Source organism: Cryptotermes secundus, unplaced genomic scaffold (assembly GCF_002891405.2).
Source record: "Cryptotermes secundus unplaced genomic scaffold, Csec_1.0 scaffold279, whole genome shotgun sequence".
Classification (NCBI taxonomy): domain Eukaryota; kingdom Metazoa; phylum Arthropoda; class Insecta; order Blattodea; family Kalotermitidae; genus Cryptotermes; species Cryptotermes secundus.
In genome coordinates, this window is record NW_019726227.1 from 352,249 (window position 1) to 375,376 (window position 23,128).

Genomic DNA, 23,128 nt, shown 5'->3' on the forward strand with positions numbered 1-23,128 from the left:
GGTCACTACATAAAGTTCAGAAGCTGTTTCAGAACTGAAAGTAACTAGCCGTGGCTTAGTTCTTTATATCATTTTGGATCTCCCCTGCTGAGACTGCTATAAACAGGAAGAATCATTTCAGCAAATGTCCTAGACGAGCCTTGAACTGGCTACTTCCCCAAAGAAACATTACTTTATGTAACTTGTTTCACTTTGTATTTCAGTAGAAATATCTGTTTACGGTCTCTTCTCCGCAGCCTCAAAAAGCTCAAGACTGGTTCTGGACAATCCAGCCACCCAGTGAGTACCAGAGGCCCTTCCTCTGGGGATAATGCGGCCGTGGAGTGAAGCTGACCACGCTTCTCCTTTCAGTGCTAAGGTTAAGAATATGTGGAGCTACGCTTCCAGTTGACCATACGTCTTCATGTATTAGTAATTTATTAAGCATGGGGACAACGTTTTTGGTCTACCTTTTCAATATACAGTTTTACAGTATTTGCATATTCACTTGCGCATGAGTTATACTACTGTGCGCAGTTTCCCCTTTGTTTGGGGTGCGTTTGGTTTCCTGTGTGTTGAAAGGAAAATGCGTTCACGAGAGTTCTCGTCGAGACACACTCTTGCTTCATACACACAATGCAAATGCAGAAGTACATATATCTTTACAGGTGCTGAGCTTTGCATAGTCATATGGCGAATATTGATATTCCAATTTTGGCACATTTATTTCATTTTTAACGGTATCTCGTGTAATCTGGAAAACAGGTAGTAATTAGATGACACAATAACCATTGGAAACAACTTTCTTTTTGGTCGGTCGTGTATTCAAAGACTTGTACTTATCTCTACTCTCGTCACTTGGAACCTTTGATAAGGATGGGCAAGATCTTCCTATGTTACTACACACAGCGAATATTATATTTTCTATGTTCAGATTCATGAGTCCATTTTAGGGACAAGTGAAGAAAGAAAATAATAATTTTTTTAAAATGCAAACTGGTGAAAGCATCGACCTTCTAGGATAAAGCGTCTCCAGGAAGCGTGATACCGGGCGTTCAGTTTATTGCTGAATACGTTCTCCTAGATGTCTCAGCGGTGGCTTCACCAATACGGCGTTCAGTAAATAAATAGAACATTCTGTATTCAAGTAGATTAAAAAAAGAGGTTCACAACAGAATCTGGTCCCTGATGACTCGAGCAGTAGGATCATGCTTTGTCTACATCGGCCTCTTTTATAGCAAGCTACATGTCATGCGTGTAGTAAAGAACACGGGGTAGGTGGCTTGAGTTCTAGTGGCCCTATTGCGCTTGAGTCTTCATTCGGTGCGCTCCCCTGCCCAGGCACTGAGGTCGACACGGGGAATGGACTCACTTGCACATGCCACCCTCTGGTTCCTGAAACATATAGCAAGCAACTAACACAATAAGGTTAAAATCGCAAGGGTCATTTTCGGCCTTTCTGTATAAATGTGTAATGCGGTTGGGGAATATGATACGAGTAACTGTGCCTCACATGCATAGAACACGGTTCATAGTTTTCCGTCTTATAAAATACTAGCAAACACACTACTTCAGTGTTCCTTAATTCATTGTTGCTATTCTATCATTTCCTAAACTGTTCGGCACCGCAATTTATACTGCAAGATTGTTATGGATGAAACTAACATTTTGACTTTTCTCTCAAATCAGCTATGTCCCTGTTTTTAATATATTAGGAAGGGTCAAAACAGCGCGATATACGATCTATTTTGACCTAGATCAATCGACTCGACGTATTCTTCATCATATCCCTTGAATATCCACTTTAATAATATCCCTCCTCCATTGTCTTCTATCTTCATACTTGATGAACCGACTGACATGGCAATATTTCGTCTCTCACAGTTTCAAGTGAACTTTTTCGTTTAATTTACCCACAAAAACCAAGACAAAAGTATAAATACTTTTAACTCTGTTGTATTTTTTCACGTTTCATTTATTCAAATTATTTACTGCAAATAAGGCAGAATCTATACAACCATTTCACATTTCTAGTCTTTCTACTTCGGGAAGACCAATTTTAATTCTTCGCGAACCCCAAACTTTTCATAGGTCAGTCGGTCGGTTAAATTGCTGCTGATCCTCGCCAGTGCAGTCAGGTCTCGAGACTTTTGGCTAAGAAATTTTTCCCCTCCTAGACATGTACGTGTCTGAGAAAATGGACCACCCCTTCGATGAGGAGAGGGGTCGGTGTTTCTGTGGAGGCGCCACGTATGCTGCACCGTAGATTTATCACGAGGATATCCGTACTGCCAACGTTGGTTTTTGTACCATGTCATCATGGCTACATAGCATGACACACATATCCCGCGTTACCATGACAACTCTCGATCTCGCGGCAGTTACCATGCCTGCTAGGGGAGGCACAATAGATCACTGTGGTCGCGGTGCAAGGGACAAGAAGGCCCGCCCCTTATACATTAATACAGTCATTCATTCATTCATTCATTCATTCATTCATTCATCCATTCACACCATGCCTGCAGATTTCGTCTCCGTGACAAGAGAACGCCATACTTACACAAAGGAGGCTCTGAAGAAGGCCAGCGGTTGCATGAGAGCGATGTCGTCTGAGTTGTCGCACAAGATCCTGGCCAGACTGGCCTTCCGCAGCTGCACCAATTGCTCTGTGACAACAAACATGCGTTACCTCTCTAAGGGAAAGCATAGATACCACGAGCCTTGAATTTAGTTACATAGCAAGTAACGGGGACCCAATGTAATCACATGTCCCACTCGGCTAGCGCAATAAACAGCTACAGAAATGCGGAGTTTTTGAAGGTAGGAACAGCAACGCCAACATAAGCTCCGAAATCTTCAGCGTCACTGAATTAAAACTTACAACTTAGTTAGTGTGATTTATAGAAATTTCTTACGCGTCGAAATTTTACGACTTTCAGTTCTCTAAAGAGGAAGTTCACATTTTCAGAACACTTAATTTCTACTCCTGTATATGTTATGATTGTGGGCGCCAACAGGTTTCGTTCTGGGGTGTGGGAGCCAGAAATTTTGTTTACAAACATATGTGTAAGTATTTTAAGAAGGTTTTTGAGGCTTATCGAATGTTGAAAAAAAAACATATACAGTCTCATTTGAATATAATTGTAATTCTTTGTATTAATACTTCATATATTCTATCCGTTTTTCGGATTTCATTCTTGCCAAAAATTTATGAGGGGCAAGTTCATTTTTGTCCCCCAAGACTTAGCCCTTGCTTATGAATAATCGGGATAGGAAATGGCCTTCAAGTGGTGAAAGTGAGAAAAGGTACAAACTGTGTACAAAATACAGGCAGATCCTTCTGGTGTCATGTGCTTACGTGGCGAGAAGCTAGAGGGTTGGCCACCTTCCTCGTAGTAAAATCTGTCTCCGCGCCTCAGTCGGGCGAACTGGTCACCAACAAGACACACAAAGGTCTGTCCAAGCAGCGCACCTGGTAGCGGCTTCTCGGCAACGGCTGCTACGAATAGATCAATTTCATCCACCGAAGAGTACAGCTCTTGGAGCGCAGCCACGCTCTGCAATCACAACCGCGATCCACAATTTACCAGTTGCACTGACCATTAGATATCAGCTTGTACCTTAGTGGTATAAAGTTAATTCTACAATCGTTCATGTAATTTCACTCCCCATGCAGTATGATGTCTTCTTTATTTGTGCTAAATTCCCAGTCTCTCATATTCGTAAATTAAAGATATTACAAACTGCATCGTCTTTTGTACTGTATGACTATAAAACCCGATCACCAAACAAAATCAAGATTGAAGAAAGCCCTCTTCTGGGATGTGGCGCCGTGTAGAAATTGTGTTAACCGACATTTCGGAGGAACGTATCGCCTCCATCTTCAGGGTAGAAGACGGCTTTCTTCATAGTCACCACCGTGAAAACCTCAAATCTTATAAAATCAAGATTACTTTATTCTAGAACCGTTTCACGATTCTATTTCCTCTGCCTAGGTCTCACAATGTTATGATGAAAATATGCTCAAGAGATCTGAACTGCTAAAGCATATGGAAGGACGAGCTCATGTCTATTTGAAGAATTTGCTCTAGAATTCGATTGCAGAGGCTATACAAAAGACTAAGAACATCAGACATTCAATTCGAATCTATTAATGTAGGCCACGTCGGTTTCCAAACTTCAGAATATATGTCACCTGCGAATCCATGACGTCCAACAAACTGTCCCAGGACCTGGCCCGCGGAAGACCGCAAACTTCCCGCCAGTCATTGTAAGGTGGCAGGCCGTGATCACGGCCCCGTTGAGTGTTCAGTGCGACGAGATCCAACCCGAAGTCCAGGTCGCCTTGAAACAAATGGTCAGTCAGCTGATTTGAGAAGAAACGATCGAAGCGCTGGCTGCTTTGTGTGGACAGTCCGCGAACTAAGTTGTCCAGAACACCATTTTCATACAGCACGAAAGGGGCGAACTGGTGTTGGCTGAGTTCAAGGTTTTCTCGCACGTTGCCAAAGCGGGAGAACCCCCTGTGAATAGACGGAGGTTCAGAAATGTGAACATGATATTCAGTACAAATCGCTTTAAACTAGTGTAGCCTCATTGTGTTCAAAATAATGAACACTATGGCTGGGTATATGTATCGATAAGTATAAAGTACAATTTTAAAAATTTTGGAGCAAATTTAAAATGAGTTCAAGAATCAAAGTGATTAAAGAAAACTTTTCTGATGTTCTCTGTTTATGTCTATACGACACTGTCGTAGCAAAAGACGATCCCAGATCGAATTCGTAATGAAATTTAAGAAAAGCAGGGTATTTTAAATTTCTGAGTACCCGTTACACATTACTACGTCGATCCGCCATATTTAATGTGAACCGTACGTTTATGCCCACAAGGCCTTCCATATGTGATAACCAGGGCCCGGATTTTGATGACATGTCATCTTTTTTTCCTTGTATCCTACGCGATGCTCTTAAATATATAAATCTCGGATATGAGCTGCTGGTTACAGAAATGTAAATTTTATAGGTAATGTTTTGTCATTTTTTAACATTTTACGTTTAAGTTCATTTTTTTCATTTGGGGGGTAATTTTTTGAACTTTTAAGGATATTGCTTGTCATTTTTGGCCATTTTAGGGAATGTTTCTTCATATGTTTTCTGAAATGTGAATAACATGGAAGCGAAGTGTTCTTTCTTTTCTCCTTTAGGTTATTTTTCTGGATTTTTCGGTCATTTCATACGTCATTTTTTAAATATTTCCAGGTCATCAAAATCCGGGCCCTGTATATTACATTTTTGGGTCATATTTTAGGTCATGTTTCTGGATTTTTTCGGTCATTTTATAGGTCATTTTTTAAATATTTTAAGATCATCAAAATCCGGGCCCTGGTGATAACTTATATCATTACACTGCGTAGGATTTGAGGTTCTTATAGCGGTAGTTGTGTAGTCCTTTGTAAGTGAACTGACGTTTCGAAGAAATGTGTTACCTCAATCTTCATGGTGGCAGAAGAGCAAACTCTGCTGCCTGTTTCACCCTGGTTTCTTGCTTGCCTTATTCTTCGACCCTGAAGATGGAGGCGATATGTTCCTCCGAAACGTCGATTGACTTTCAACGGACTACACGGCGTTATGTGCAAGAAGACAGACATCCTATATCACACTGGCTATAAAATCAGTGGACGGACAACTCGAACCAGACAACGGTCACAACCAACGGCTAAGCGACAAGCAGCTTGTGCCTACACGCGGCCAGTCACTTACAGTATGCGGCTCTGAATGAGGGTGTGCCCGAAGCGGAAGGCTGCAGTGGCAAACACATTTGTTATTGATGGGTTCAGTGATTCGTCATACAGCCGAGTGGCGCCGCTATCTCGCGGACTCAGCTCGAACTTCTCCATGTAGTCGCGACCTACAAGAATAGAAACACAGATGGAGATAGTTTAGCAAGATACACTCACATTAATCTTGGAAGGGCAAGCTAACCTTAGTAAGGTAGATTAAAGTGAATAGTCTGATTATTTATACGACCTTACATGTTTCGACCCTTCATAACCATCTTCAGAGGCAGAACAGTAAAGGATGTCAGTTTAACAAGTTTTACGGCCATAACGATAAAGCAGGTTAAAACTGCAAAAGTCTAATTGTTATTCACAAAACTTTTCTTGTTTTTGTTGTTTTTCCTGATTGACATTTCTTGGTCACTGCTTGCAGAATATCTGGATCGCAGACATTTAACAAACGTACCCCATAGACAGACGTACGTGTCGATCCAAAGATGTGCTGTGGTCTCTGAAGTTTGTCAGACCTCAGAGGCAAATTCTTAAGAACGCTTCTTTTCCATGCCTTGTCCAATTCATATAATCCTCCAATAGAGTCTATATAGTTGGAAAGGAGTCCTTTAATAACCTCTCTTACGCTTACCCAGAATGAGCGGCAGGAACTCGTTGTACGTGATATGCTGCATCTCCGCCACTACGATGCGACGGGCCTCCTGGAACAGGGCCTCGTCACCCCACGAGGGGTTCAACTTGGCCAGCTCGGCCGCTACGCGGTTGTGTTCGCGCATCCATAACGTATGCATTACCACCAGTTCCACCTGCTCGTTAACTCGCGTGTCGCCTGAAAAATAGGCCATCCTAGTATATTGACGGGTATATCCGTCTTCGACTAACAGTAAACTAAGTCTCAATCTCCCATAATTCCGACGAAGAAAATGCATTGTAATTGGACCCAAAACTGGGTTGTGAAATGTTTTTGTAACATCAGTCGAGTCCCTAAATGGATGAAACTGACGAATATAACCGTCATTCCAATGAACAGCTTAACCCGGGATTTCAACACTCGCTTTAACGCGAATAAGTAAGCTCTGGGCATAGGAAGGGAAACGGTGTAAAGCACCAAGGATTGTGGCTGATTCCAAACAAAACACAACTTGTGCGTAGAGCGAAGCGTGGAAATGAACAGCTTTCTGATTGGGCGTTAGTGCTGAGAGGGACATTTCTGGGGAGTCCCTTCCTACGCACACTCACCCGCCTTGAAACAGGCAAGTCGCTCCGCGTCATCCGTGCATTCGCCCCTGTTCGCAGGCAGCAGCTGTCGCCCGCCCACATTCTGGATGGCCAATCGCCCACCTCGCCCCTCGCGGAGTTCGCGCTGGGCGCTCAAACTGGAGCCGTAGATGTTGGACCCGTCCTGGTAGCCGGTTATCTGGTTCATCTGCATCAAGCAGTGCACGAAAATGAGATGAGCGTGGTCTATGAAGGGTACAACCTTCTGGGATATAACGCCACGTAGTTCGTTGAAAGTCAACCGACGTTTCGGAATTTCAATACACTATACATGGTGTTATAACCCAGAAGACAGTGCTCTTCATAACCACCGGTGTGAGAATCTCAAATCCTATGATTGTGGTTTGTTTCAAGGTGTTGTCACGGCCTTCGTATGGAGAGACTGCAGAAAGCCAGAGGCTTGCAGAGATCATAAGACACGAGGAGGACATCGTGTACCTGTTCCCGGGGCCCGAAGTTGCACTCCGGACGCGGGGCGGGCAGCGATCTCACGAACTCCATGCACCGCTGCCCCAGTCGTGCAAAGATATGATCATTCCGGGGAAGCGTAATTGGGAAGCAGTCTGGATGACGCAGTTCCGGTTTTATGATGTCACCGTCACGGCAGCATGACAGGCCGCTTCCGCTCTGACCTGCAGGGCACAGAGACACAGTCCATCACTGAATCACAGGAAGGGGAAACGGCAGTACTCTGAGGAAACCTGCTCCGTTGTCACTTTCTCCACTGCAAGTCCCACATGGTGACCTGAGATCGAACCAGGGCGACTAATCGCCTGAGATCTTCCACGGCCTGTGACTCAAGCAAGTGTGGACACATGTCTTCCTGAGATACAGTTTCACTTTCTTCATAACACAAACAAATAGTGTAGAAATCATGTGAGAGTATATTCAATCCGCGATAGATGAAACACCCTGTATATACCTGTGCCTCAAGTTTACTGTGACGTCGAATAGCCCTGTAGAAGTTCACCGACGTGTGGGAAGAAATATGTTGCTTCCAGTTCCTTCAATCCTGAAGATGAGAGCACTATGCTCCTCCGAAACGTTAGTAAAATTCTAGGAAACTGGATTCTGTGACTGCGGAGCAAGTTGCCTGAGCTTGTAACGCTTCTATTTGAGAGGTGCCTAGTTTTTGTCAGGGCCAAGATATCCAATGTCTTGACCGATGTTCGTTTTTGGCTTTCCTCAGTCCCTCCAGAAGAATGCTGGGATATCATGTTGAAGTAGGCAACTACCTCTTCTTTCAACATCCTTTCAAATTCGATATCCATTAATAATTCGACGGTATGCACTGAAATCGCCCTAAAATGAACCATCAGACCCACAACTCCACTCACCTCTGCTGATGGGCGTGTGTGTGAGGTCGTGATCCAGGAACTGTCCCCACTGCATGAGGAGGAGCGTGTAGTTCTCCGACGGGGCGTCCCTCTCGGTCGCGAACTGCGTGCTGATGAGGCGCGGGCTGGGCAGCTCCCGCCCCGTGGCGGCCACGCGGGGGGAATTCACACCTGCAACACACGGAGCCTCAGTCGCTGTGAAGCTGACCACTCATCTCTAGCTAATCCTGAATGTCCATACATCTTCAAGGCGTATTGCTTAATTAAGTGCAGGGAAAACTTCACACTTTATGATGATGATGATCATTATGTAAAATTTACCTTGCGAATAATTAAGCACCACATCATAAAATTATACGGGAGTGGCGGTATAGCTCCACGCATTCTTAACGTCGACATTAGCTGTAGTTGAGTGACGATCTTCACGCCTAGGGCCGATTATACTCGAGACTGGATGGAAGTCTGTGGCGGTCTGGGTGCTGCGGGTGGGGGAATCACTTTTCCCTTCTGGGAATCAAGCAATGAATCGTCGACTCTCCAATCCGTAGCCTAGCCACTGTGCTCACTGAGCTACCGGGCCCCAATAACAATATCAACTTCGCACCCAACGGAAGGGGTGTCCAGCCCAGATATGTACGCGACTCTGGGCTCTGTATTACGGGCACTTACCGTCGCCATACTTCGGGGGCAGTATCCTCTGGAGGGCGGTGCCCGCGCGCCCCCACCGCTCGTTCTGCAGGTTGTTGCAGGAACCGTCGGCCGAGCGGTACTTCCGCGGGGTGCAATTCGCAGGCCGCGGGCAAGAGTCGGCTATCACAGTGTTCAGGATGCTGAACGTGGGCAGCGCGAAGCGGCCCTGGTCCGGGCTCAGCTGGAACCTGAACACAAGCGTTCAGGATCATTAACAGGCTCACTCTCTGTCTTGTGTCCTGTGAGTACCTCGGGCTAAATAGCGCCCGGGGAAATGCTGATGAAGGGAAAGGGATTTGGAAGGAAGCGGTTGTGGCTTAATCGAGGTGTTATCCCGACATTTGCCTTGAGGGACTGAGAAAAACCACGAAACCCCTCAGTCAAAATAGCCGGAGTGCCAGTTTGAGCGTTACCGCTGCAATAACCTGCTTGATTATGGCAGTGCAACTTGTCTGAGGGCTTCGGAAGGGGGGAGGGGCGTGGGGAAGTATTTTCACCTTCGAGAATGAAGTAACAGGTGGTGCATAATGAGGAGCTTTGCATTGTGACCGGGTCATAGAGGATTGCATGGACAGGACGTGTAGTACGCATGTGGACGATGACGCACAGAAAATTTTGTACGGAATAAATGTCGGGAGGTGCTCACTTCAGAGACCTAAGCGTAGATGGGAGAATATTATTAAAGAAACAGGATATGAGTGTGTGGACTGGATTCATGTGGCTCAGAATAGAGACCGGTGGCGGGTTCTTGTGAACACGGCGATGAAACTTTGGATTATTTAAAAGGCAGGGAATTTATTTTCCTCCTGAAAATTCTGTAACGTACACGAAAATGGCTCTGGTGCACTGAGAGTGTTAGTTCGTGGTATCTGTAATATGGTACTTAGTTCATAAAACTGAACACCTGAACATGTTTCTTGTACCGAACTGGACAAAGCAAATGTCTCTTGGATAAACTCCCTTAATCCCATATGACCTCACCATTTGTCATTCATTCTTATCAAGATATCATATTAAACTGCATCATGTGGAGTTGAGCTGCTGTTGCACTTACTCGTTCACAAGGCTCACGCTGGCCTCCACGCCCTTCTGCGCCTCTTCCCCTTGCTGCAGCGTCGCGTTCGTCGTCTGGAAGAACTCCTGGTGCCAGGCGGCTGGCGTCCCCACCTGTGACAAGGACCACAGTCTTAAAAATCCACGCCCTCTCACTCTCTCTCTCTCTCTCTCTCTCTCTCTCCAAGTCACATTTTAATATTATATTCCATTTCAGGTACGGCTATCCTAGACCCAGCGACCTTTTTCCAGCAGCAATTTATTTGCATTTATGGCTTTCCCTGCGTCTCGTCCCGTAAAGTCACATTAAACTCGCCCCGCTGTATTCACGTGTTGCGTCACAGGTTTGGCCAGGCCAGCGGAACAAGCTGAAGTCACTGCACTGTACCCACCTGCACGATCACGTTGTTGGCGAACAGTGACGCCACGAACTGCAGACGCTGCCTGATCCTCTCGAGCGCCACGACGGCCGCGTTATTCAGCTGCTCGGGGCTAAACGGGGGGATGACGACTGAAGGGGGCGGCGGAGGTACCAGCACCCCGTGGTTTGGGCGGTCCAGCCCAGCCGGTACAACTGCAACAGGACGTGTTGGCAGTCCTTCATGTCATGTATTGCCAATAATAATTTTAAATTAATTGTGCAAGATGGGAAAGGAAACTGACGAAGTAGCAGGTTACCTCAGCGCTCTGATTGTCGCCTCCTTCATGCCTCTCTCTTCGACCCTGAAGCTGGAGGCGATAAGTTCCTCCGAAACTTTGGGCTCTATTTGAAATTCTCTGTGTGACAATCCAGTCATGCTCACCGCCGTGATAAACTCAAATCCAACATATACATTCCGTGTAATCGGACGCCTGAAAGCACGGACTCTCAGTAAGAGAGGCGGGGACAACGAAACTAGCATCCGTTTCAAACACACCTAGAAATAACCTGTGACCCAGCCAGAGCCAAGTCCCTTTCTTTCACATCTTTAGAATTCATCGTTCTGAATCAGCCGCCCATCTATCTATATAGCGTACTCAACTGGGAAAGTATCCTTTCACAGACACGGTCCTTGAATGCAGGATCCAATTGGCCCTGGCTGTATCACGTTACACAACGAACCAATTTCCAATAACGTTCCAAATCATTGTTCTCGTTCATTGTTGTGTTCAGGATTCGCGGAACTCGTCCCATTTCCATACATCAAGTCACCCTGGAATTCCCAGAAACAGTCGTGAGGTAAGACCATGATGCAATGCGCGTGAAAATGTCAATGTCGCGACGTTACGTAAGCGCAGTGGCAGAGTGAGCATCTGGTCACGCTGACAGGACAAGACATTATACACTCCTCAGCTTGAAGACTGAGTGATGCTATTTGTCCAAATTTGGAATGAATCCAATCCAAATTTGTATGAAAAACCGATTATTTCATGAAATGTCTTACATTCCTTAGAAGCGAGTTTCTGTAATTTGAAGATGACACGACTTGCGCCCTCTTCCTGTTCGCAGCTGTCGTTCTTTTCATCGCCTACTGACTTTTATTTTTGGTAACTATAGTTAAATGAACAAACAGAACGACTGAGAAGGCCGTGATGCATGTGAGACAGTCGTTTGCTATGTACTTGCTCGGTAAGAAAAATCGGCGTTTTCCTTGTTCACGAGAAATTCCATATGCCTGTCTTGCACTAGTAATGGCTACGTTAATGCCAACAGGATGGTTGCTTGGCAACAGCCGAACCGTTTATTGCTTGACCTCCTACAAATGAATCACAGACTCACATATCTGTGGGTTTTCCGCGTAAATATTTGCGCTAGGTCAGTTAATATAGCGTCTGGACCCATGCTCAGTTTGTGCCAGATTACGAGAGACTTCAGCAGAAGGAATCAGAAGAAGGATAAATGATTTGTTGCCCGAGTGAGCGGATGTAACAGCGGAGAACCAGTCGAAAATGCGATCCGGATGGAATAGTAGTACGCTGTTCTACCATCCTACGGATTCCAAATGGGTTCTTACCTAGTTTGTGTTCTTCACAGGTCTAATTTCTGTTTTAGATCAGGTAATGAACAGAAACGGGATCAGTAGCACAGATATTCCTCCGTGAAGGCCTAGCCGTTCCCGCCACACAGGAAATGCATTGCGTATACATTGCAAGGTCCGAGTCTCCAAGTTATTGGCGTTAGCTACTAATGTCAAAGTTTGTTTATAGCGGGCTTTAGGCCAGTTTATAAGTAATATTATTTACTACAAAACTTTCACTTTCTGAATTAGCTGTTTCGGACCTTAATTGGTAAGTTTAATTCTATTTCTTGAGAAGCTGTTGCTTAGAAAGCACTATTGATGGATCGTTAGGTTAATGGAAGCTTGTGCTTATACAGGGTGATGCGGAAATGACGGATATCTTCTGCAGGACATAGAATGTCCAATAAAACTGTCAGTCTGATTAGGCGATCCCACAAATATCTTTTATAAATTCCCATCACACAGATTATTGCTTATTTCACCTTCTCGGTCAGCTGAGTCGTAATTATCCTTGCAACATTCGATATATACATAAAAAGGCCATATATACCCCACTACCGGATCCGTCCCACATACTCACAATCCAACCGTAATATTCAATATTAGAAATCATTACAAAATTCAGGTTTCAAGAAGCTTTTCAGAATATGTATGTTTGTTATAAAAATGGCGACGGCTGACCACAGAGAGATTGTTGTCGGCAAACCCATCTACCGTCAGAATTGATACTACCTGTCAGCAGTGAAATATCGGTAAGCGTTATTACCACAATCTCACGCAGCATCAATATGATGTTATTGTATGTATGTAACTTTATTGTTAATACTGCGTCCTTACGCGATGGACATCGCGAACTATTTATGTGGCGCCATTCACAGTTGCAGAAACAACAATTCAATTTCGCAGCCTGAAGAACATGAGGGTATTCATTAATTCCCACCTCTTGGATAATTTGCTTGACGTCAGAATAATATATTCTTCCCGGATATAACGATTCTAAGAGCGAATATTGAGATAAACAAAGTAACATCTGTTGCCCCGTGGTCACGTTCATGTCTTGCAGCTAGAGCGCATTGAAGCCCCATCTCCGGCCTTTCACGTGTAATTATGTGCTGCCATCTATGTTTTGTTACTTTCATTAGAATCATTATTTTGCCATCTATCGGCGCGAGGGGGAAGACTCGAACATGGGCAGAGGAATAGCCGACAGACGTGAGGTTTGAGGTTCTCATGGCGGTGAAAATCAAGATTTGACAGCGTGTAGACTGGTAGGTGGGTACCAATATATCGGAGAAGGTAGTACGTTCCACCGAAACGTCGATACACGTACTAGACTACGCGATGTAATAACCCAGAAGATCACAATACGAAAATAAGTCATGTACATATTAAGATATAATGAAACGAAGTAAGTTTAATTGAGACAAAAGAGAGGCTCTGAATCTGACATCACAGAATCGCAGGGACAAGCAAGGGCGTGGCACGTGCAACGAGCAAGTGAGCTCAACCGGCAAAACTGTCGATTTGTCTTAGGAAGTGCCCCGTTCGAGTCTCGGCCAGGGCTGCGGTTTGCCGCAGTGTCCCACAGTTCCTCCAGGCAAACACCGAGATAATACCTCAAATTAAACCCCGGCCGATTTCTTTCATAACCTTTATATTTAATTATTCAGTTATCGCTGTATATCAGCGCAGTTAAATAAACAACATCTGTGAAATGTGCTCACCGGTCGGCCTTTTCTTGAGCGGGCAGCAGACGCCAAGCTCCTGTCCTTGCAGCTTGCAGGGCTGCCTTCGAAGCTCGGGAACTTGGGCGTAGAAAGTGATGCATTTGACGAGAGGTCGACAGAGACCGGCCTCTCCGCTCAGAGTGGAGCAGGGAGGCGGCGGAGGCTCTGATGGGAACTCAATGGCTTCCTGAAGCTCAAAGTGAGTGGGAAGCTGAAGCACTTGAGGCTCGACGAACGGTTGGTGAGAGAATCCGTTCAGTTGTTCCTGCAGACGCCGCTGCAGTTCCTGTTGCTGCCGCTGCGACTCCTGGAGCTGCTGCAGCAGCTGTGACTGTTGCTGCTGGATTATTATCTGCAGGAGAAATGGTTCATCAGGAGACTTCACTGGCTTCCACAGCTCACAAATAGCGAACTGAACAGGCAACATTGCAAGAAACGAGGCTGAATTGCGCCTCCGATAGAATACGAGCGAGTTGCAATCGTATATACAGTACACCCTCGCTAATCCGGTTACAGTTAATAAAATAAGTAAAAAAAATTAAAGATATCCCTGTAACAGGCCTTGGAGATCCATAGAGTTGTGAGATATTGAGGTTCCCACATTTCCTAGACAATCGGCTCATAGATGGCGGTAAGGTTTTCAGCCCTACGCGCCGGCCGCCCTTTAACCCCAAGAATATTCCTGGTACTCATTTCTGTTAGAGGCTGAGTCGACCCCAGGGCCATAGTGCGGCTGAAAGGATTAGGTCAATTGAAAAAAATCCGATTACCTCATCGGGACTTGAACCCGCGACCTTCCGGCTGGTAGCATAGTGCTTCAACCCGCTACGCTACCGCGTGTCCCTTGTTATCCGGATCGAAATATGAAAAATGCTGTTCGCAGATGAGTACATACTTTAAAAGACACGTGACATTTAGGTAAGCTGATGAGTCACTTGTGTGTTCACACACAACATTAACAGCTTCTTCAAACCTGCATTGTGTTGAAAAACAAGTACAACTTCTCAGGCTTCTATCAATGAATAAATGTTTTGTCTTTTTATAGTTCTTAAATAAAGATATATTTTTATTTATTTTCATCTGTACTGCTTATATCATTAGATTCAGATTAGTTAGATTAGTGTTATATTTTTATGGGTAACTTTTGCGTTACTAATCCGGATTATCGCTTAATCTGGATGACCTCTCCCCCTGAATTACTCCGGATTAGCGAGCGTACACTGTATCAGTTCTTTAAAGCACCGTGGTCACTACACCACGTACGTGTATTCTATCTGATGTAACTTTCGGAAACTGCATTTTGCCCACGCATCGCATTTTTGTGTTTCGTATGACTATCACAGTAAACAGCAATTTTCTTTCATTGCTCTGTTTTCACCTTCCAGCCCCCCCCCCAACTTTGTTTACTTTCGGTGCTTGAAATTTTATTTCATTCTCAGCCTACATTCCTTAGTTTGAAAAAAAAAGTACAGTTGAGCTTATGTGATCACCATGCTGACTATGTATCTCCCATATCATCTTTTGAATGCCTGAACCAATATTTATGAAACTCGGTATGTACGAGATGGCACTTGAGCTCATCCCAACGGCGTACTTCATAAATCCTACCCCTCAACCTGTGTGTTTGTATGTGTATACCCCTATAATCGCTAGGCAACGGCTCGGTAAAACGTTACCGTAGCAAGGAATATACACACAACAATTGTGGAGGAATTGTTGGACGCATTGTATTTTATGAGGTTCCTGCGTGTGAAAGAAAGTTGGGCGAATAGTTCTTCCCAGAACTTCTTTTTATTTTATCAGTTTCCTTTCCATTCCTGTTTATCTTCCCTTCCCTTGCCTACTTATTTCCTTCTCCCATTACATCTGCCGTCGGCACACCTCTCGCTGCTTAGAGTCGCTGTCTCCTATTGGTCCGCATGGCCCCAGTACTGGTTTGCCTGCCCAACCACAGAACCAGTTTCCCCTGTGCTCGACATACAATTCTACCCCGGATATAGAGAGAGTGCCTTCCGATACCAAACTACACGCTGCCACTTCCCAGTTACATCCACGAGATCCCAAGACATTAAATATCGCAGGATATCTTCTAGGAGGCAGGAAAAATGTTGTATTATTCAGATGAACGTCAGGCTTCTCCATCCAGGCTAGTGAGCATAGCTCGGATCCTGGGTAACTTCCATACCCGAAACTTTCGTTCCAGACCGTCGGCCTGTTACGTCACCCTGACCCTCTCTATCGCTCTTTCTCTGAAGCTTCAAAGGGAGATGCGGTATCTTCTGGACAGACAAATAACCAACTCGATATGAACCATGACACACAGACACACTGACCTGCTGCTCCACGCTTGAAGCTGCCTGAGCCTGCGCCTGCAACAGCTGCAAGTGATCCTGAATCTGTCGCTGAACCAACTGAACTTGCTGTTGCTGCAGCTGTTCGGGAAACAGCTCCGTCCTGAAGAAGTTACCCTGTGACTGGACACGACCCACGGACAGCAGCAAGCAGAGCGCTGCGAAGTGCGCCATGTCTGGGCGGAGACTGAGAGCGGACTATAGTGTGACCCAAGGACACGACACCCACAGCTGGTGCTGCGTAACGCTCTTCTGGTTGCAGCATGAAGAGGCGCAGGGGGTTGCATAATATCTGCCCGTGACGAGGCCACACTTCGCGACAGCAGGCGCCTACCTGTGAATATCAGGACACACAGACAGTAGCATCGGCCGGTATCGCCGTCCCGTCAGGACAGTAAGAAGGGGAAAACGGAGAAAGTGGAGTAGAAGAGGAAGAATAAGGTATGAGGGAAACAAGGAGGAGTGAAGGAGGGATAGGAGACATGAAAGAAACGTGAAATTAAAAGGTGAGAGGAAAACAAATAACAGGAAGAAAACGGCGATGAAGGAGAGAGGTAAAAATAAGTCGCTGTTCCATTCTGTTATGTCGCCTGTCCATCCGACGAGTGGCGTCTGGAAGGCATAGGGACGTCCCCTTGTGAGGTCATAGCGCCATTGTTAAGCCAGTTGGTACGTGTGAATATGTTGTAGAATTGTGGTGACATGAACAGTATCCCGTGACAAAATATAGCACCACAAAGGAGATGTGAAGGCAAATCACTTTCATAACTGAGCACAGGATGCATATTCCGGCCGTCTTTACCTCCACAAAAGAGTCAGACCGAGCAGAAAGTCGTTCTGGCCATGATGGCCAAGGCCAATACTGAAACGACAAGCGGAGTGTCGATCCTGTGTATTCCAACACGTACATTGTATGCTGGGGTCGCCAATCTGTAGATACATATGCAACAAATCGTTCTCACAGTTGACACCGTCACATACCTCAGGGTTCCTGTTGTATCCCAGCGTTGAAGTCTCCGAGTATAACAGTCTTATTGGGGAATCCCGTTCCTACCTCACAGAGAACACATCGTGTTTCCTTAACTAAGACTAATCGGTTCATGATATCTAAGGAAATGGTCTTGGTTTAGAAGAGTCTGTCTTCTAGGATGTGACGTCGTGTAGTCGGGTAGATTGCTTACAATCTTTCGGAGGACTATACTGTCTTCATCCTCAAGGCAGAAGAGTAATCCGAGGGTGGAAAATAGTGACACGGATGATGGAAGAGAGCGACGAGTTCTTGAACTCAGGACAGTTTACTCTGAGATCCATACGAAACACACAGACACACTGTGGGAAGAATGCGGAGATCTGTAGTGTTAAAGCAGGTACTGCAAGTAGTGATCACTAAGATTTTAAGAGCCAACGACAATGTACGAACTTCATAGTTTTACCTTGAATGGTAGGACTGATGATTATGAATTGGAGAGTGCAGTTGCCTGAAGCTACCAAAGAGCACCCCATATATTTCTAAGGCCAGGGACCTAGACTGCCAAACTGACATGTTCCAGTACATTTAATATGCAATGTGGAAAGTTAATACGGCGTGACCCTATAGAGGATCTCGGAGCAGTCTTACAGTATCCTAGCAACAAATGCATCCGGTTCTTCCTCACGCGGCTAGGCAGTGGCATTGATAATATTTCCTTCCTGCCTTCATTACCTAGCCACGTGTCCAGCATGGTGTGTAGTGTCGCGTGAAGTTTAAAGGCGAAGTTCTATTTCTGCACTCAAACGGCTGACTGATGTCTTTGTAACAGCGTGACGTAATGGTATAGGGCAGACTGCAGATGGGCGAGGCGTAATTCGATGGAGTTTCACTTGTCAACATCTTATTGCCTCACCTCTGTGTCGCACACACGCATAGTTGTTCACTTAAAGCTGTACTGAAATAGGAAACATTGTACTGTATACCGCACGTTACAGAAAACGTAAATTAATATTAACGAACTTACTGGTAATGAAGAAAGCAGTCTTCTGGGATTTGGCACCGTGTATATGTGGTGTTAACCGACGTTTCGGAGGAACGTATCGCCTCCATCTTCAGGGTAGAAGAAAAAGTATATAAGAAATCTGCTAGCAAAGAGACCGTGAGAACCGGTAATCTTACAACTTACTGGTAGTAACTCTTATTTTGAATGCTTGCGTGAGTCCAGTGGACCATGTATCGAGAGACCGGGGTAACAGTTCTGACATAAAATGTTCTCGATTTGTGTATGGTTTCAAATGCATCACCCTGTATAAGATTTTGTTTTGTAACTTGGTAAACAGTGAAACATTTCTGGGCTTACATTTTTCTGCATAACTGAGGCTGGGAGTGGCTGCAGCGAGTCCTGACAAATTTCTACAGAATTTACGGCGGCAGAATTATTTTACAGGCGGAATAGGCCAAACCGCATAATCCAGGATATCTGAAAAAAGACTATTAATTTCTGGGACGTGACTCCGCACAGTCTGGAAGATGTTTACTGACGTTTCGGGTGAACGTACTGACTCCTTCTTCAAAATTGTATTGTGCAGAAGACCGTTCGATTCTGAAGACAGAGGAGTTCGTGTGAAACGTCGGTAAATATCTACCAGACTACACGGCACTACATCCCGGTAGACTATATTCTTCTCAGTTACGGAACTAAGAGCATCAAATCGGACAAAACGAAAGCCACTTTGCAAGTCATTTGCTTGGCCAGATATTCAAATTGTCGGTAACTTAGTGGCTTACTTAGGCAGTTACTTAATTTGTCAGCCTAACAGTCAAACCGAAGTCTACCCTTGTCATGTTCTGGAGGTGCTGGGTTCGAATCTTGGCCTGGACACCTGCTATTCTCAGGTTTTACGCAATTGTCTTCGGTAGTTCCAGGAAAATTCCGGGATAGTAATTTGAATAGGCCACTGCCGATTCATTCCAAATCCTTTCCACTTCATGAACCATCCCACCATTCGATGCTGTAGAATGTACATGCTGACAGCGCCCTAAAGTGACCTGCGAGTCAGGTACCTGACTGGCGCGACATATTGCAATGATCTTCGCAGTTGTTCCTCCCTCCCACAGCTGGAGCTGGCTGCAGTGACTTCAGCTGTGGGAAGAACCCGAAGGCTGCTGGGTATGACCGAATGGAAATGGAGGGCGTCTGGGTGAGGGGTCATACAACTGTCACAGAAGCGAGGAAGCTAGAAAATTGCAGAATTGATTAGGACTGAGATATGTAAGTGTTTTTCTTTTGCTAGTGGGGTGGGACTAAGTCCCTTGTACTGCGGCCACTTCTGGCTTATTGTGCCAGCCCCAGATGATAGGTGAGGGTGACTGTGGAGCAATTGGTGGAATGAAGATTGGCAGGGGAAACCGAAGTACTCGGAGAAAACCTGCCCCAGCGCCACTTTGTCCACCACGAATCCCACTTGACCAGACCCGGAATCGAACCCGGGCCGCCGCGATGGGAAGCCAGCGACTAACCGCTTGAGCTATGGCGCGGCCAAGATATGTAAGTTAGTGGAAGTGTGAAGCACCTGAATGACTGTACAGAAGACACATGGAAGGAGTAGAACTCACGTCGTATTTTGGTTTTAAACGACAATTGATCAAATGGAAGACGTAAATATCGGTGGTAGGATATTATTAAAATTAATCTTAAAAATAGAAGATGTAAACTGAAACAGGGAAGCAACGCTTTTGTGATACACGAAGACTTGATAGTTCAGAATCGCGAGCAATGGATCAAATTAAACTGGCAAATCAGTAGGGGCTGCTAGCTTAAATTAATAAACGTGTGCCCAGGGTTAATGAATATATGAAAAGTTATATTCATTTTAAGGGATACACATAAAGCACTGCCTATTTTTCCCGTCCACTTTGGTGTACTGGGGTTTATCCGCCACTGCTTCCATCACACCTACGCCTTTTTTCGAGGTGAAATAATCCAACGCACCATACGCGCATGCGTCATCCGTCACATCAGCCTCACTTTCACTGCTGATGTTACCTGCTGCCGAGCCCTACAGGCTGTTCCTCAAGTCCTGAGATCCTGAGCCTTGCTGCGCCGGGTAGACGCAGGGATGTCGGGCCTAAATTATTAATTTCGAGAAAATGCATTTCTTGATACTTTTACCGGTTATTTAGTGGTCGCTACTCAGGGTCAAATGATCACTTGAGAGTGGAAAACGAATTGGAAAGGACCTGCTTGTTTTGTTATATGCATAAAAGTGAAGTCGTTCCTGTGCTTCATTGAGGACCCCGTCACTAAGACGTATAGGGAGTGGAGTTTGGTTCCATGTATTCTTAACGGCACTAGTCAGCTTCACGCTCCGGTTGCTATACCCCGGTATCTCTTGTGTAGGAGGTTTGGTGGGTTGCAGAGCTGGGCTGGATGCTACAGAGAAATATCTTGTCCCCGACGAGAATCGAAACCCGATTCCTCGGTCATCCAGTCATTACCCAGTCGCTGCAGCTACTGAGCTATTCAAGCTCAAAGCTATACATCATAAGCACAATGGGCTGGAGACGAGCCAATGGAACGGGGTTGACTTTTTAGGCACCCGGTAATGGCTCCTATGTTTATGGAACATCCGATGCATAACTTGGGCTCCAGAACAAGATCAGTAGCCTCCCACACGGAGAGGCTGTAAGAAAGTGAAGATACTCGTCGGGAGATCTTCATTTGTTCGGGCATCACACGGCAGCCCAAAACTGACTGACCGTCTGACTAGGCAACTGTTGGGGATATGAGGTTCTCACGCTACTGAGGTTCCCGTCTGTAACACTGGGTAGATTATTCCACTGGGCACTCCAGTTTCCCCTGCCAGACCCGAGCTGGTCCGTTAGCCCGAAGGGAGGCCACAGTATTGAGGGGCCCAGTGTCACTTCACTGTGTGGTGTTCTTACTGTCTTGTGGGATGTGACACCGTGTAGACTGGCAGACAGGTACCAACGTACCGAACTAACCCTCTGTCTCCATCTTTAAGGTGCAATAAGATGAAGGCAACTGCTCCCCACCAACCTACCAAATTACACGGCGTCGTATCCCCGAATTCTGCGATCTTAAGTAACTGTTTAGTCACGTGGTACATGGTCCCTCTTTGTTACTGACCACCTTACAAGGCCGTCACTGTCCAGACTGTAAAGCGCTGAATGGCAGGATGACAGATAAATTCGGAAGAACTTGAGAGGCAGTGGTCGTGGCCTAATCTAAGTATTGTCCCCGCGCAATTATCACGAGGCACTAAATAAAACCATGAAATTGGTAAGTTAGGATAACCGGTGAGATGCCCTCGCCGGGATTCGAAACGAGCATCTCTCGGATACAAATCAGAAGCATTACTGCTGCGCCAACCTGGCCGGCGGTGCACCTCGACCGCTGATAGTTGCACCTTGGAGCCACTGTCAAGTCCAGGTCCATGTAACGTAGCTGTCAGTAGAAACGAGCAGCAAAACAAAACTTCAATAATGAAGCGGAGAGAATCGGGAAGGGTACGATCGTGACCTACTAACGCAGCATTTGCCTGGAGGGACTGACGAAACCCATAAACATCTGTCGGCTCAGGGCCGTGACCTCCAGAATGCGAAGTCAACAGTTCCATCCCATCAACCTCACATTCTCACAACCCACTCCTCATTTATCTACTTTAATATTATATCCTCCTCGGCCCATAGTCTTATGAACATTTGTGTACGTTTGTTTTCTTTCTCTCGTGAGTCACGACTCAACTATAGCGCAAGGCGATAGTCCCGCAACACACACATGTCGGAGAAGTCTCCTACGCACAAGGCGAATCCAATAACTGCTTTTTCGGGAGAATGATTCGTCCTGACGACGCAGTATCAACTGCACAGGTTATATAGAGCTAGGAACTATGGAAACTCACAAACTATCGGTCAGAATAACTGGCTATAGGGCTGAGGTTTGAACCAAGTACTTCTGAACACGAAGCAGCACTGTCAACCACTACACCAAGACGTTGGGAAGATTAAGGTAGGTCATACCTGTAGCATGGGTGAGGATATGAACTGCTGCAGCTTCAGACCACTACGAAGTTGAAAGTAAGCATAATATTAAAATAGTGGTTTTGTCTATAGCTAGATATCTGCTTGGTGACAAGCAGCATGCCAAGTATCGGATCCATAGGAGAGGTTTAGGGGATTGTTACGGGAAACAGGTAACCGATATAGCTCAGTTGGCATAGTGATTTCGCTACGGACTTCCGGACTTCCGTTGTATATCTTTTCCTCAACGCAAAGACAGGCTCTGGAGTCCGCTCAGCCTCCTACGCAATGGGTTCCAGGGGTTTATTTCCACCCGGCGGTGTAGCGGCCATGATTAAGAATGCGTGGAGCTATACCTCCACTCCGCCATAATTGTGTTTAATAATGTGGTGGGACATGAACTTACTGTACAGACCTGAGTGAGTGCTTCTTGAGAAACCGCGAGCTGCTTAGCTGCTCAAGAATTGCTCAACGTTTCATGAAACCCGAAGGTTCATTACCATGTTCACAAGAGCTAGAGGTACATTACTGGAAAATGAATATTATGAACGCCAGATTTTGGGATAATGGCTGTGATTCAGTCCTGCTGGTAGCCATGATGATACAGAGGTCTCTGTGACTTCGCACCACAATTGACAGTCTGGTGATTAATAAAAATAACATCTGAAAGTTTGTGACAATGACATTTTCCATCTCTGTTTTCTTTTATTTCAAGCACAACGTTTCGCAGACTGGATTCTGTCTCCGTCTTCCTGTAGAAACCTACTCGGTTGGGCCCAGTCGACAGACTGCCAAATGAATCCGAAACGTCGTGTTTTAAATAAAAGAAGAAGGCGATGGATAATATCCAAAAACTCAGTAACTGATGGTTAATGTGTTAACCGTGCATCTATGAAGATATGCAACATA

General features: G+C 45.4%; 1 protein-coding gene across 1 annotated transcript; it reads right to left on the minus strand.

Moving 5' to 3' along the window:
* Positions 1–679: 679 nt before the first annotated feature.
* Positions 680–16,419, minus strand: LOC111863999 (peroxidase). The gene is made up of 14 exons (XM_023850884.2): positions 16,189–16,419; positions 13,853–14,207; positions 10,521–10,702; positions 10,130–10,242; positions 9,055–9,263; positions 8,386–8,556; positions 7,487–7,680; positions 7,010–7,196; positions 6,402–6,599; positions 5,742–5,889; positions 4,175–4,502; positions 3,338–3,536; positions 2,540–2,645; positions 680–1,374 (listed from the first exon to the last, which is right to left on the minus strand). The coding sequence occupies exons 1-14, from the start codon at positions 16,378–16,380 to the stop codon at positions 1,296–1,298; spliced, it is 2,661 nt and encodes an 886-aa protein (XP_023706652.1). The 5' UTR covers positions 16,381–16,419; the 3' UTR covers positions 680–1,295.
* Between the last annotated feature and the right edge of the window lie 6,709 nt (positions 16,420–23,128).